The following is a 14,182-nucleotide window of genomic DNA, read 5'->3' on the forward strand; positions in this document are numbered from 1 at the left end:
AAAAACTAAACTAAAGGCATTGCATAACAAAACGGTGCAGATTTGCAGATCTTGCAGTATATTATAAACTTAATTTGGATTTTCTGTTTCATCAATACTAAGATTTTAAAAAATACGTGTTTCTGAGGAAGGAATAGCAGCTTTGAGGCAATTTCTGGTAGAATTCATTTATATGGCAATGTTCCAAAGGAGAAAGATTAAAGCAGCAACACAGAAAGTTCCGGTTTCTGTCCCTTGCAGGTTCTTTTGCCTTTTTTTTTTTTTTCCCCACACCATATCTTTCTCTAACAAAATTTTCTTGCATCATTAATGAAGTTCAGTCCCAGCACTGGTGTGGAATCTGAAAGGTAAACTCAATCAGCAAGTTTGAGGTCCTAATTCTTGTAAAACCAGTGTGAATAACAGATGATATTAAGCAAGGCACAGTAGATGGTACCTATTCAGCAATTGCTATAAATGTGACCTCATTGATTCCATCTGTGTTTTTCCCTCTGTGTTTTAGAGAGCACATTGATGTAGGAAGATGTCTTTGGCTTATTGCCATTAGTGTTAGAATGATAGAAAAATGTGCAAAAAGATTTGGGGATTGGTGTGAACTCAAAGCCATTATCTGGTTTATTAGCAAATTAGGGAGTGGGTTTTAGTTATGATTCTGATGCAAATATCATGCACTGTATTGCATAAATGGTGTTCTTTTCTGAATTTCATTAATAGGTCCCTGGAAATATTCAAGGTCAGGTTGGATGGGGCTCTGAGCGACCTGATGTAGTTGAAGCTGTCCATGTTCGTTGCAGGAGGGTTGAACTAGATGACCTTCAGAAGTCCCTTCCAACTCAAACTATTCTATGATTCTGTCATTCTATGATTTTACTCCAGCTGCACTGCCTGGAAATATAGGAGGGAAATTGTGACCAGGCCCACACTCTCTTAGAGCACAACAGGATATCTTTCTTAGTTTGTTGTGTCTTTAAACAGTTTTCCTGGACCTCTTCAGGAAGGGGAAGGAACGAGCAAGGCCCTGGTTCCATCTCACTCTTTCCTTGGTGTTTAACTTGGCTAAAAAGTGGTGTCACTTGTAATGCGTCCTGGCCAGTCACCCGCTCGACAAGCAGCAGGCACTGTAGCATTTTCAGACTCGTGCACGACAGTCAATGGCAGTTGCCTGTGGGAGGATGGAAAGACTGAAGGGTTGAAATTCAGTAATCCTTTCTGTTTTGAAACAGTAATTAGCTGTCGCACAGTTCAGCTGCCAGTGAGCCAGCTACTGCAGTGGGCTCTTATTACCATGATCAGCAGGCAAAGAGCTGAATACAAAAGGAAGAAAGCTAAAGAAAAAGGAATTTCTGACGGAGACAAAGGTTGCAAAATAAGTAAAAATTGCCCAATATTAAGCATTTTGTATCAGTAAGAAAAGGAAATTCATCCGATATTCTGTTTACTGAGCCAGCAGAGGCTTGCAGCACTAGAGTCGATACCCTGCAGTCTTAGAATGGGCCTATTTTATACCATTTAACAATTTTATATAGTAAACATAGCTTTGTTACTTATGAGTCCTAAAGAGACAGCTCCTTTCAGCAGTTGTTTAGTGGATATACAGAATAACTGAAGGCTGCATTCAATGATGCTAAATGGTATCGGATTAAATCATTCAATCAAATTACTCTAGTGTAAATTTTGCATGCTAAGGTGCAATGTAGGGTGGAATTTGATTTGTGCCTTAAGTGCGTAAAGATAAGCAGGGATGTCTGCCAAAAATGAAAAATATTTATAAAATGCTTTTTTTGATATAATTGCAAGTTGTTTCAGATTAGTACCTTTTGTATGTGAAAAGTCCATTTGCATCTTGTATACAGATATGTTCTTGGTGTCTGCTTTGTGTTAATGCCTTATGTGCCTTGTGTGTTTTATTTTGTGTGTCTTTATGGCCACCTTATCTACCTGTATAAATTTGTCTGTCCACATATTATAGGTAGTTGTCCACTCCCATTGTGTGGTTTTTCAGCGTGCAGGTGACAGCGCAGAGCAATTCACCCAAATACCATCCATGTGGCATCCTGTTTGGTATGGTTTGGCAGCTCAGCCAAAATGCAAAGTCTCAGCAAGTTTCACCTTTTGCATTTCAGGATTATAATGATGAAATTCGCCAGGAGCAGCTGAGAGAACTGTCTTATTTAAACGGTTCTGAGGATTCAGCACGTGGACGGGGCATTCGAGGAAGAGGAATCCGTGTGCCACCTGCAGCTCCTTCAAGGTGTGGTAACCTGAGCTATTACGCTAATAGCTTTAGAAAGTGAAAACAATGGTAAATCAAGCACAGTTAAAAAAAAAAAAAAATCACATATACGTCATGGTCAGTAAACCAAAATGTTTTTCTTCTGATAACCTGTGTGGTCTGTCTTGTACCCGGTTCTCTGGTCTACAATTCACAGGCTATAGTGGGTGATATAGAAGTATCAAACAACAAATCAGAGCAGATTATGAAGGCAGTGAAAGGATATTTCTAGGAAAGAATATGGTCAGCATGGTCATTAGCATAAAATCGTTGGTCAATAAAATAGTATAGTCAGAAAAGACTGCATAGTCTGGATGGAACTTTATTTGCCAAATAACTATGCGGTTTGGGTATGCATATTATATCTATAATGTATTATTTGTTGTATGCGTTATCAGTTTTATATGAATTTCATTGTCATCATCTAAAAACACTGGTGTATGAATGTTTCCTAAATTCTTACAAGTATTTTTTCATATATAGGTAACAGATAGCTCTGCTTGTTCATAAGGCCAGTGTATAATGTTAATGCACTCTTTCAGACTTATTTTTCACTGTGAACCCTTAAGAAATTTGTTGCCTCAGGCATCTAAGTTACCTAGCTACTTCTAGGTGTCCATACAGATTATTTCAGGATAGGTCCTAAGAAATCCACTTTTATTTGGGAGGAAATAGGACATGGAGGTGCCTTATTTTGTGCTGACAGAGGAGTTGTTCTTTCATAATTGAACTGGCTGATTTTGCCTATGACCTTTTTTTTTTTCCTCGGGAGGTGTCTGTCATAGTTTCCCTCAGTTCTTCTTGAATGGAATCTTTTATCCATAGTACGTTACACATACACAGGATTTTTTACACTTGTCATTCATCAACATCTTTCACTCAAACTCTTCTTGGGCTGAGAAATCAGTCTTCCTTACGCCTAAGATCTCTGAAGGGCTTGACTTAATAATGGTGTTCAGAACACCACTGCAACAGACTGGCACCTTTTAAATTAGGTTCAAAGCATAATCAGTGGAGTGCTGGCCCCCACTTCCTGCAAAATACCCAAATGATTGGATCAATTGGACAGATACAGGATCTTGAGTGCTTTCCCTATTTACCAGTCAGCTCTGGGGTTCGGGGCACAAGAAAGGCATGGACCTGTCAGAGCGGGTCCAGAGGAGGGCCAGGAAAATGATCAGAGGGATTGAACACCTCTGCTATGAGGACAGGCCAAGAGAGTTGGGGTTGTTCAGCCTGGAGAAGAGAAGGCTCCAGGGAGTTCTTCATTTCCAGATATAAAGGGGGCTTATAGGAAAGATGGAGAGAGCCTTTTTACCAGGGCCTGTAGTGGCAGGACAGGGGACAATGGTTTTAAACTGCAAGACGGTAGGTCTAGTTTGGACATAGGGAAGAAATCTTTCTCGATAAGGGTGATGAGACACTGAAACAGATTTCCCAAAGAAGTTGTGGATGCCTCGTCATTGGAAGTGTTCAAGGTCAGGTCAGACAGGGCTTTGAGCCTCTTGATCTAGTGAAAGATGTCCCTGCCCAAGGTAGAGGGTTTGGACTAGATGGCCTTTAAAGGTCCCTTCCAACCCAAACCATTCTGTGGTTCTAAAATCGGCTACTGAAACTTGTAGTAAAGTAGTGAACACCTCAGGCTAGCGCTATGGGTTTGGTGGTCTCAGCAGGTAACAAGCCACAGTTCATACTGCTCTGGGAGACCTGAGTTCTATTCACAGCTCTGGATCTGGGTGTCACACATGGTTATGCCCGGCACTCACAGTCTTAGGGCAGCACACTCAGGAGCATTCTGCTCTGAAACAAAACTCACAGATTGCTTCCCTGATATATCCCCCTTCTGATTTGTTATATGGTATAGTTACAAGAACCTCTTTTTAACTAGTAACAGCTTCTTCTGACTTACCAATTAGAACAGCAAGGTGGATATAGCATAAACAAACGAGAGGACGCTGAACCTCTCTGTGCTTGTCTGTATGTGCTTTTCTCTCTGCATAGTGGGGAAAAGCAGAATCGCATGCTACCTTGTGCTGAACTAAATGAGGCAGGAAGAAAAGTTCTTACTCTCCTTTTATACTCTTGCTCTACTTTGCCTTGCAAGTTTCTGCCATCCTGCATCACCTTCTGCCAATCAGTTTCTCCCACCCACCAATAAACAGAAGAATGAGAGAGATGACTGCTCTTCTAAAGTAATTTGAGAGCAACAGAAAAAGTTCCACACTTTCCTGTAGAACTACTTTGGAGTAACTGCAACTCTGTGAATTACAATGATCCAGAATTTCATTAGTACAAGCAACAAGAGGATCAGGTGTAAAAGGCACTGGATGGCTTAAAAATAATGCCTTTCCATAATATGAGTTCTGCCTGAGATATTGCGTAAGTGCTTGACATTGTAGTTGCCAAAATGCCAGAGTTATACGATACTTCAAATAGTAGTAAAAATGTAAGAGCCTTTAAAATGGGGTAGCACTTGCATGTCCCCCCTTGCAGTACGTGCCAAAGTGATCCCTTCTTTTTGCTCCCCCCAGGGGACGTGGGGGTGCGATTCCTCCGCCCCCGCCCGGACGAGGTGCCCAAGCACCCCGAGGAGCGCCGGTCACCCGTGGAGCCCTCCCCGTCCCACCAGTGGCGAGAGGAGTGCCCACCCCTCGAGCAAGGGGCGCCCCAGCTGTCCCGGGCTACAGACCACCCCCGCCACCTGCACACGAGGCCTATGAAGAATATGTAAGTACCCACGTGCATTCATAACATATGCGAGCCAAACCCTGTAGCTCAAGTACCTCTAGGTTGGAAGACTCCAGGCCAATAATTCCTCTGTCTCCACTGCTTACCCGCTGCTGGTGAATTACAGTCTGGGTGATACGGTGTGTCTGCAGATGTGTGTTTTGGGTCATGTGCCTTCATAGAATTGTTCTCAGCTTAGTTTTGGATATGAGAAGGTCATGCTGGTTAGCTCTCAGGGTATCAGGGTAGAGCAACACAGGTATTCTAAAGACTATTGTAACTGAAGGTCACTCGTTACAGTAGGCAAGTTCTTAGGAATAACAGATTATATCCTATGTGAGAAAATAAACATTTTTTTTGTGTTTCTGAATCCCTTTTTATTACAAATAAATATGTCTATGTATATTTCTATTCAACATTGTGTTACAGATACATAATAAATAGAAATTCAGGTAATTTTCATGAAAGCTGATATAATGACGCATATTTAGCAAGGAGCAGTACCAACTGTCACCTTTTCTTGCGAGGCGTTAAAAATAATTGTACTGTAAACATCAAAGCTTTCAAGTATCCTCATTAATGTTCCCTCCTGGAACTATCACCATAACAACAGATCTCAAGGTATAGGAGAAAATACCATCGAATATGATGTCTGACTTTTTCCAGCTGTGGCAAATCCAAGGGTAAGATGAACATCCCATCCACTCCATAATCCTGTCACTACTCCTAGTGACATTGAGAGATAGAGTATAATTGAGAAGATGCAGTTTTATTCAATTAATGGTCTTCCTAGGGCAGAAGAAAGGCAATTTAAATAGAAATTAATCTTTTTTGGTAAAGCTTTACTCAACCATCTGTATTTATAGAGTAGAGATTAGATCATGGCCACTTCAAACCAGGGACACACATTCTGTTGATGTCAAGAGTCACAACTGAACAACAGCTGCAAAAAAGGAGGGGAAGAAAGTCACTCCATTACTGCACAGTTTCCATCTTTAAATGAGATAAAAGACCTGCTAAAAAAGGAATTCAAAAAGTCTACCCCTCCTTGATAGATCGTATATTGTCTGTTAATATCAAAATGTATGAGACCTTCCTTTCTGTGCAGAACTGCGTCTTTTCCTAATCCCTGAATGACAAATTTCAAAACAGAACTCTTGTAATGTAAGATTAAATAAATGGTTTTGTTGTTTTATTTTTTTTAATCTGCAGTACTGATAAATGTCCTAGGGTATTAAGCAGTATTTAGGGAACATTTCTTATGCTTTTTCTGGATGGTAAATGCACAGAAAGCGGGAGTAGAAGTTGAGGCAGCTGTATTATTAATGTTAGGGAAGCATTCCGCCAGTTCCACATTATTTTGAAATGCTTACACTCTCAGGAACACAAAATATACATACAATTAAAAGAGTCATTTTAGTTTGTAATAGATAATTCCAGTAAAAACAAACAAATGTGTTTGTGTTTCTAGTTTGCCTACTTAGGTAGTAGCAAGGAACATATTGCCTCATAGGGCAAATTCAGATGTTTTGGAGATCCTTCCATCTCCTATGTCCTTTCAACATCTATATTCCACAGCTGGGAATATATGGGCTTCCCCTGCCTTGCTTTCATTCAACAGTTTGCAATGAAAATCTCTTGCCATTTTGAAAAGGCTTGTAAGTGCAATCTAAATCATCTTGGTACCTTACAGACTGAGATAATAGTTAAAACACTGTTGGTGTGCAGGTAGAAGGAAAATTTTGCTGTCATGTATCCATAGATGAATTTGTAAAGGATATTTTAGGGGAAAATATTTTAAATTTTGCAGGAAATAATCAATACGGTTTTCCTTTCTAAATAAACCACTAGATCACATATCTGGCTGGATACTAAAAGCAAGTGGCTCTATTTGTTGACCAGCAACAAATGTCATGTGTAATTGTTGTTCTTTCACACTGAATCCTAGAGATGAAAAACTAATTTATAATGAATAATTTATCCAATTTACTTTGTCTCATTTTCTGCTTGTAGGCAACCCACAAGCATATTACAATTTCTTTATATGTTTATGTTTTTCATTTTTGACTACAGTCTTTCACTCCAATTTTTGCCTATATGCAAGCACCATTGGTTTGATTAATTGTGCACATGAATGCAATGTCATTGATTGTGAGTATCCATATTTTTGATTTTTCTTTGTTCTAATAGAATATAGTCATTTGAACACTGAGCTGAAAGTGAACTCAAGAAGTAGAATAGGATGACTGCAGCAGATTTTTTTTAAAGGTTTAAACACCGCTTCCTGAAAAAAAAATCTTTAGATATTTACTCAGCAATACTAATCAAAGATTGCATTGACTGTTTGACCTTGAAACATCTAACTATTCAAATCCGTTTGGATAAGCATTTAAAAGTTTGGATCATTCCTTTGTAACTATCCAATATCTAAATATTTTGAGGTTTTCTGATGGCCTTTGTGAGAGTCCATAAAAGCAAATGTCTAAAGGTTTCTCAAGAAAAGTGAAGTTTTGTCATTGTGGTGAATATATTCATATTCAACATTTTGAATGTCAAGACCAACTAAAGGGAAAATAATTTGGAACAAGTTTCAGAAAAGAAGAGGGCTAGAGAGGGAAGGGGGAGTGACACACCTCACGTCTTTTTCTTTACTTGCTTTTGAAACAGATATGTAGCTTTTATTGGGTGCAGCATAGATAGTAACTCAGAGGAACTTCAGAAGACTACCTGTAGGAAGAGGAGGTACAGACATCAGAAAATATACGCCAAAAGGAAAGAAATAGTTACCACATCAAATTTCCTCACTTTAAAAGCAGCTCATTGTGTGTGAATTTGGATGGAGAGCTTAACTAACAGCTGCTGTGCAGCTTCTGAGATCAGAGGGGTTGTCCTGGGTGAGTAAGGGTACTGTGCAAAGTGACAAACCTTAGTTCAGTGTGACCAATCTGTAATTCACCTCTTCTGCTGAAGGAGAAGTCCAACAGAGTGCAGTTCAGAGCAAAAGCTTGAACTGGTCATTGTGAACTTCCCTAAGACAAAGCTTCTTTCACAAAGCTGAACTTGGCCCTTTGTCGTTGCTATCTGAGATACAATTTTACACCTGTAATCCACAAGCACTGCCATACTGAAGATGTCCCTAGCTGCTGGAAGGAATTCAAAACTTATTAAAAAACAGCCTTCTGGACCTCAGGTTCCGGTGGGGGATTTTTACTGAAAAACACACAATGTGGTTCCCTGATAAATGCATTATGGATCATACTCCTGCTGCTTCCACAAATGCAGTACACGAATTAATTTGAATTATTGCTTAATTCTTCTTTCCATGTATAGCAATACATGCCACAACCAGTTGGCAGCAGTGGGTCAGTCTTGAACTTTCCAGGAGTACCGGGTCCTGCATTTCGGTCACAACCCCAAGCAACGCTACAGGCTTGGGGAAGAGTGGCTGGAAAGCTGCCCAACAGAAAAGGACCTGGGGGTGCTGGTGGACGGCCAGCTTAACATGAGCCAGCAGTGTGCCCAGGTGGCCAAGGCGGCCAACAGCATTCTGGCTTGTATCAGGACTAGCGTGGCCAGCAGGAGCAGGGAAGTGTTCGTGCCTCTGTACTCGGCACTGGTGAGGCCTCACCTCGAGTCCTGTGTTCAGTTCTGGGCCCCTCTGTACAAGAGGGACATTGAAGTGCTGGAGCGTGTCCAGAGGAGAGCTACCAGGCTGGTGAGGGGTCTGGAGACCAGGTCATATGAGGAGAGGCTGAGGGAGCTGGGCATGTTTAGCTTGGAGAAGAGGAGGCTGAGGGGAGACCTCATTGCCCTCTACAACTACCTGAAAGGAGGTTGGAGAGAGGTGGGTGTTGGCCTCTTCTCCCAGGTGAATAAGGACAGGACCAGAGGAAATGGTCTGAAGTTGCGGCAGGGGAGGTTTAGATTAGATATTAGGAAGAATTCCTTTACTGAAAGAGTGGTCAGGCACTGGAACAGCCTGCCCAGGGAGGTGATTGAGTCACCATCCCTAGAGGTATTTAAGAAACATCTAGATGCGGCACTTCAGGGCATGCTCTAGTGGCAGAGATTGTAGGCGTTTGGTTTTGGGGTTTTTGTGTGTGTGTATGGTTGGACTCGATGATCTCAAAGGTCCTTTCCAACCATGAAGATTCTGTGATGCTATGATTTACCACAGAGCTGTGTTGTTTCTCAAAGGATGCTGAAAAGCTTGAAGTGGATGGTAGGGAGAGCAGCAATGCCAGCAGGCTCCTCAGGTAGACCTAGTGAAAAGATGTCTGTTTGGCTTTTATCAAACAAATTTTGTAAATTAGGTTCATACTGGACATTAGATTGGGCAGAGATGTTTTGAGTAGAGAGAAAGGTACTGGAATTGCATTTTAATTGCTTTTTTTTAACTTACATCTTATGCAGTTGGGTCTGAAGTATTAGTCTTGTCTGTTAGACAGCTGATGTGCTATCTACAAATCTTAGAGTTCCTATATCAGTGCACCAAGATAGAAAATGGTAAATGAAAATGAGTTCAAACATTGTTTCAGTCCTGCATGATCAACTTTATTTGCAGGGCCAATGGGAAGAATGCTTTTGTGCCATTTTTTCATTACAAAGGTTAAGATTTCTTTGGTTGGACATCTACTGTTATCATCTACTCAAAATATAGTAAGGTATCATCTGGTATAATATTTACAAATTGAGAGGAGACTTCTGGAGTCTTTACTCAACAAGAATAAGCAATTCTAAAGGCTAAGATCTTGACAATTTATGAAACAGCAAAAAGACGATAAATGTGACTGATTGAGGTTCATGATTTATACAGAAGTGAGAGCGAGAATGCTTGAATAGATCTGCTGGAAGGAACATCCCACTGAGCCAATAAAGCCAATGTTCAGCCCATTATATTTTAATCTCAGCATCCAGACTTTTTCACTCAAGATTAAAGATAAACATTTGAAGGTGCTTAGCCCAAATATAAACCAAAAATACCGTGTTTTTCAGACCTTGTTTTGGAAGGCATTTGACTCTGGAGCTGTATTTCTGCTAGTAATGAGCTGTGCAGTGATATTTTTCTTTACATTTTTTAAGAACTATGGTGAGCCTTCCTAAGAGGTCTAATGTGAGTCTAGAAGTGACTTAGCACTTGTTTGCTTACCCCAGATGCAAAGAATTACCGAAACAGAATAAATTTGGAACTAAAATGCACATTGCTTTTATATTTTACTTGCACTTGCATTTTTACTTCTGAATAAGAAAGGAGGCTTTTTACTCCTGGATAAGAAACGGGACTTTTGCAGAGAAAGGCACTCATCTTAGTATGAATACTTAGATGAGCTTCTTGTATTTACGAAGAGATACGTAATTCGTTTGCAAGAAAGAGGCCGGTCTGTCGAGACACTGAGAAATTGGTACAGCTCCTAGGTCTAGGACAGCCAGATTAAAGAGCAATTTTAAATGCAAATATTCTTTCTCGCTTCTCATTTCACTGATCAAACCAGCCAAATGCAGCTTTTAGAAAGTCACTGGAAAAGAACCACGCAGTAAGATAGATTGTGCTTTTAATGTCATGCTGTTCTTCCTCTCATTTCAAGCTATTTAAAAGGAAAGCAAATGCCACATTCAACTGTTTATTCTAAGCTCAATGATTATTTACATTTTTCAATAGTTTTCAAACAAACTGAAACAACTACGCTCATCTTTATTCAGTGCCAACATAGACAATGAAAAGAGTGACAATAAGAGGCATTTTGTCACACTTTAACATTTTAAAAAGAATAATCAACATTTACATGCGACTGCGATCCCCAAAATTGTGGCTGTGGAGGCTTTGTTTAATATTTTAAACTGGAAATCAGGGCTTTTAAATTCATTCTATCTGCCACTTCTGAATGTAGATGGAAACTGTGTATAAAGACCTGCACTTCCTTTTCATGGCACGTTTGCATCTGTGTTAGTGCTTTAACAAATATGTGAAAGTGAGCAATTGGTACTTGATTCTGCTACATTTGAAGTCCATTCCTGTAATCCCAGTAGGACATTCTCAGTGAGAGTGAAGCCCGGACAACTAAGAAAACTTGTTGCAAACCTTAAAATAGTGAAATATATTGGATATAATGGGTATAATGAAATATAAATTGGATATAATGACAGATATAATTGGATATAATGGATATAATGATAGTCAAAGGGGATAACTGTAATTTTTTTTCCAAAATTGATATTTCCAAGTTTTAAGATGTACCACGTATTTATTTCTGTGCCTCTTTTGAATGAAAAAAAAAAATCAATGAAGAATGTACTGAGACTAAAGAGCATTTGAATAAAGCTGGAATTATAGACATGGGAATCTGCATGGCTGAACAACATATTGATTAAATATGATTGATTATCTATTTATGCCCAAGGCATTTAGAAAAAGAGCTAAGCTATACTCAACTTACATCTGCTGTGACTTGAAAAATCAAATTTTATTTTTACCATAGTGGCGATAAACAGGATAATGTTTATATTATCTGAAAGACCCTATTAGCCTTAGAAAAATACTGTGAATGATGGTTTGGCGAAGGTGGAGTGGATTTTTCTGTTGCTTATTCAGACTTTGGAGAATTTGGTCTGTCAATAGTATAAATATATTTATTGCAAAAAAAAACCCCAGCAACATAAATAAAAAATTAAAGTAGTAGCAACTTTTTTGTGTTTTTCTAAGAGCAAAACCCACAGTCAGCATTAAACCTTCAGTGTCTGGGAACCTACAGTTCTGGAGTTTTTTGCTTACCTGTGCAACTGTAGTTTGGGTCTTATAGGTGATATCTGAATAAATCTGGCTTGCCCCATGAAACCAAGGGAACTGTCCTGGGAACAATGCCTCAATAAATGTGAATACTGTTTTCATCAGATTTATCACTGCTATGAATTTCTTACGAATTAACAATGTGCTTTAAAGCAGACTTTATTATATCGTTTTCCTGATTTGTTTTGATTTGATTGTAATAATCATAGTTATTCAACTTTACTCATAAAATACATAAAACTCTTAACACCTACTTAGAAATGCCACAGAAAGATTTTGTGGACGATAAGGTTTTCTGCTGTCCTCTTCATGTTCTCCTTACTTGGCAAAAATAATTCTCTCCTTGACATTGGTTACCAAGTTTTCAGTTCAAAATTATTTTCTATGCCAGACAGAGTATGAAAGAAAATGCTGATGCAGCTGTACATGTTTTAGTATTATACATGCTGTTAATGCAGCTACAACCTAATAAATATTTATATTTGTTATATAGAGATCTAAGTAAAGGGCATCTCTCAACTGATCATCCAGCCTTCATATGGTCCTTAAATATTCATAGTGCGTGCAGTTATATTCATAAGATCCCACATAAAAAATATATGGAGTATTCTCCACAGAGACAGAATTTGTCTGCATCATGCAATGCACCATTTGATCATTAAACAGTGTGATTGTTCATGAGCTTGTTGCCAAAAATACTTGTCTACCCTCACTTGGATCTGTCAAAACTTGTCACTTGGCTATTTATCTGATGGAGAACAGTCTTGGTTGGTACAAAATGACTCTATAGGCATTTGCTTGCTAAACATGTTCACGTGACTGTATCTCCACCCGTGTTAGGCTTTTCATGACAGATTGCAAAGTGAGTTATAAACTTATTTTTTTCGTAAAAACTCATGCAGACCTTGAGAATTGCTGTTAAAGACTTGGGACAAGTCCAATTTAATTAGAGTTGTTGAGAGTTTGTTTACTGTATGAATTCAGCTCAGATGGAAGGCTTGCGTTTTCTCTTTCAGTACTCAAAAGTTTCTTATACAGATTTAGTCCACCGAGGTACTAAAAAAGTTAAATAATTTTGGACTGCAAGGTTTATCGTGACTGGTGAGTTCCCGGGGAGCCAGGCATATATAAACTCGGTGGTAATGAGAAAAGCTCAGTGCAGGCTGCTATTTCTTGCGGACTGGTAAGCGCGGAGACTTCAGCTGTGCCAGGCAATTACAGAAGCCGTGAGCTCTGGTTTCAGGAAAGGCTCTGGGTGATGAGATGCCACAGTACTTAACATTATCACACCCGCCTTGCCTCCAGAATACCAGTCTTACTCATGTGTTTTTCACTCTACCCTTTTGGTAAACTCAGGTTAGTGACTTTTTGTTATAGTAGATAAACAGAGGGCTCTTTATATCAGTAGATTTCCTGCAGCTGAGTACTTCTGTTTTCTGTATTACCTTTATTTATTAGGAATTTTCACTGTAGCTAAAACATGAGCTTTATTAATATAGTAAAATGCACAGTTTAGGAACCGTTTTATATTAATTGCAAACTTTTATGGATTGTTCCAAAATAGTATTTTAGTTTTACTGGAATTTTAAGGGGACGTATTTAAAAAAAAATACTTCCTGTTGCAGGAAGCTTTCATCAGAGTTCATTTATGTTCTTCATACATCTGTGACATTGTCCTCTTGCAAAACATACTTCTGCATGAAACTGCAGAGATACATATTTAGCGACTTCACTTAAAGACAAACATTGCAGAGCGCAGTTCCGTTTCATTCTCTGGCTGATGGGCCTTTTAGCCGGTTGCCTCTATCCATACACTTAACACTTACTCAAGATAATTGAAAAAGAGGATTTGTATTTGGTACAATAAAAGGCCTGAAAAAGTAGTCTTACATACCTATAATCTTTTTTCCCTCATTATGTTCAGTGTATTTGCAACTCTGAATTTCAGTTATACACAGGAAGAAAAAGGGTTGTGCTAGGTGAATTATCTCATGTATTTGGGTGCTGCGGAAGCACCTGTCCAGCAATATGCCTGTTCTTTCTGGGTATTGAAGGGAAGCTCAAATATATATGTAAGCCTAGATTCTCATACACATAGGAATTCAGATATATATACCCCGTGCGCATATTGTTACAGAGAAAGCTGGCTCAAGCTGTGCCTTGGATGCCAGCCATCTGCAGACACACAGCAGCAATTGCTTCCCCAGAGGCAGCGTGTGAATGTCCCGTTATCTGCTGCTTTTGGAAGGAGGAGGGTTTACGACTCTCCAGCTGCCTTAGCATTTACATTAAATCTTTGCTTGCGTATAGAGATACATGCTTACATTCTGATACGGATACGCGTATATGTTATCTATAGCTGCAGCACAGAAAAACGTGATCCATTTCTTCCAGCACAT

The 14,182-nt window shown here is 39.2% G+C and overlaps 1 protein-coding gene across 4 annotated transcripts in view; it reads left to right on the forward strand.

The window, feature by feature from the left end:
• Nucleotides 1-14,182, forward strand: part of KHDRBS2 (KH RNA binding domain containing, signal transduction associated 2) — a 636,753-nt gene that overhangs the window by 483,828 nt on the left and 138,743 nt on the right. For all 4 annotated transcript variants that reach the window (XR_010070438.1, XR_010070437.1, XR_010070439.1 and 1 more), the window contains exons 5-6: nucleotides 2,124-2,251; nucleotides 4,804-4,999. Coding sequence is in view for 1 of the 4 variants with exons in the window: in XM_063330276.1 (XP_063186346.1) it covers nucleotides 2,124-2,251; nucleotides 4,804-4,999 (324 nt within the window). In the remaining 3 variants the exon portion in view is untranslated. The remainder of the gene's footprint in view (nucleotides 1-2,123; nucleotides 2,252-4,803; nucleotides 5,000-14,182) is intronic.

This window comes from Chroicocephalus ridibundus, chromosome 3, assembly GCF_963924245.1.
Source record: "Chroicocephalus ridibundus chromosome 3, bChrRid1.1, whole genome shotgun sequence".
Lineage (NCBI taxonomy): Eukaryota > Metazoa > Chordata > Aves > Charadriiformes > Laridae > Chroicocephalus > Chroicocephalus ridibundus.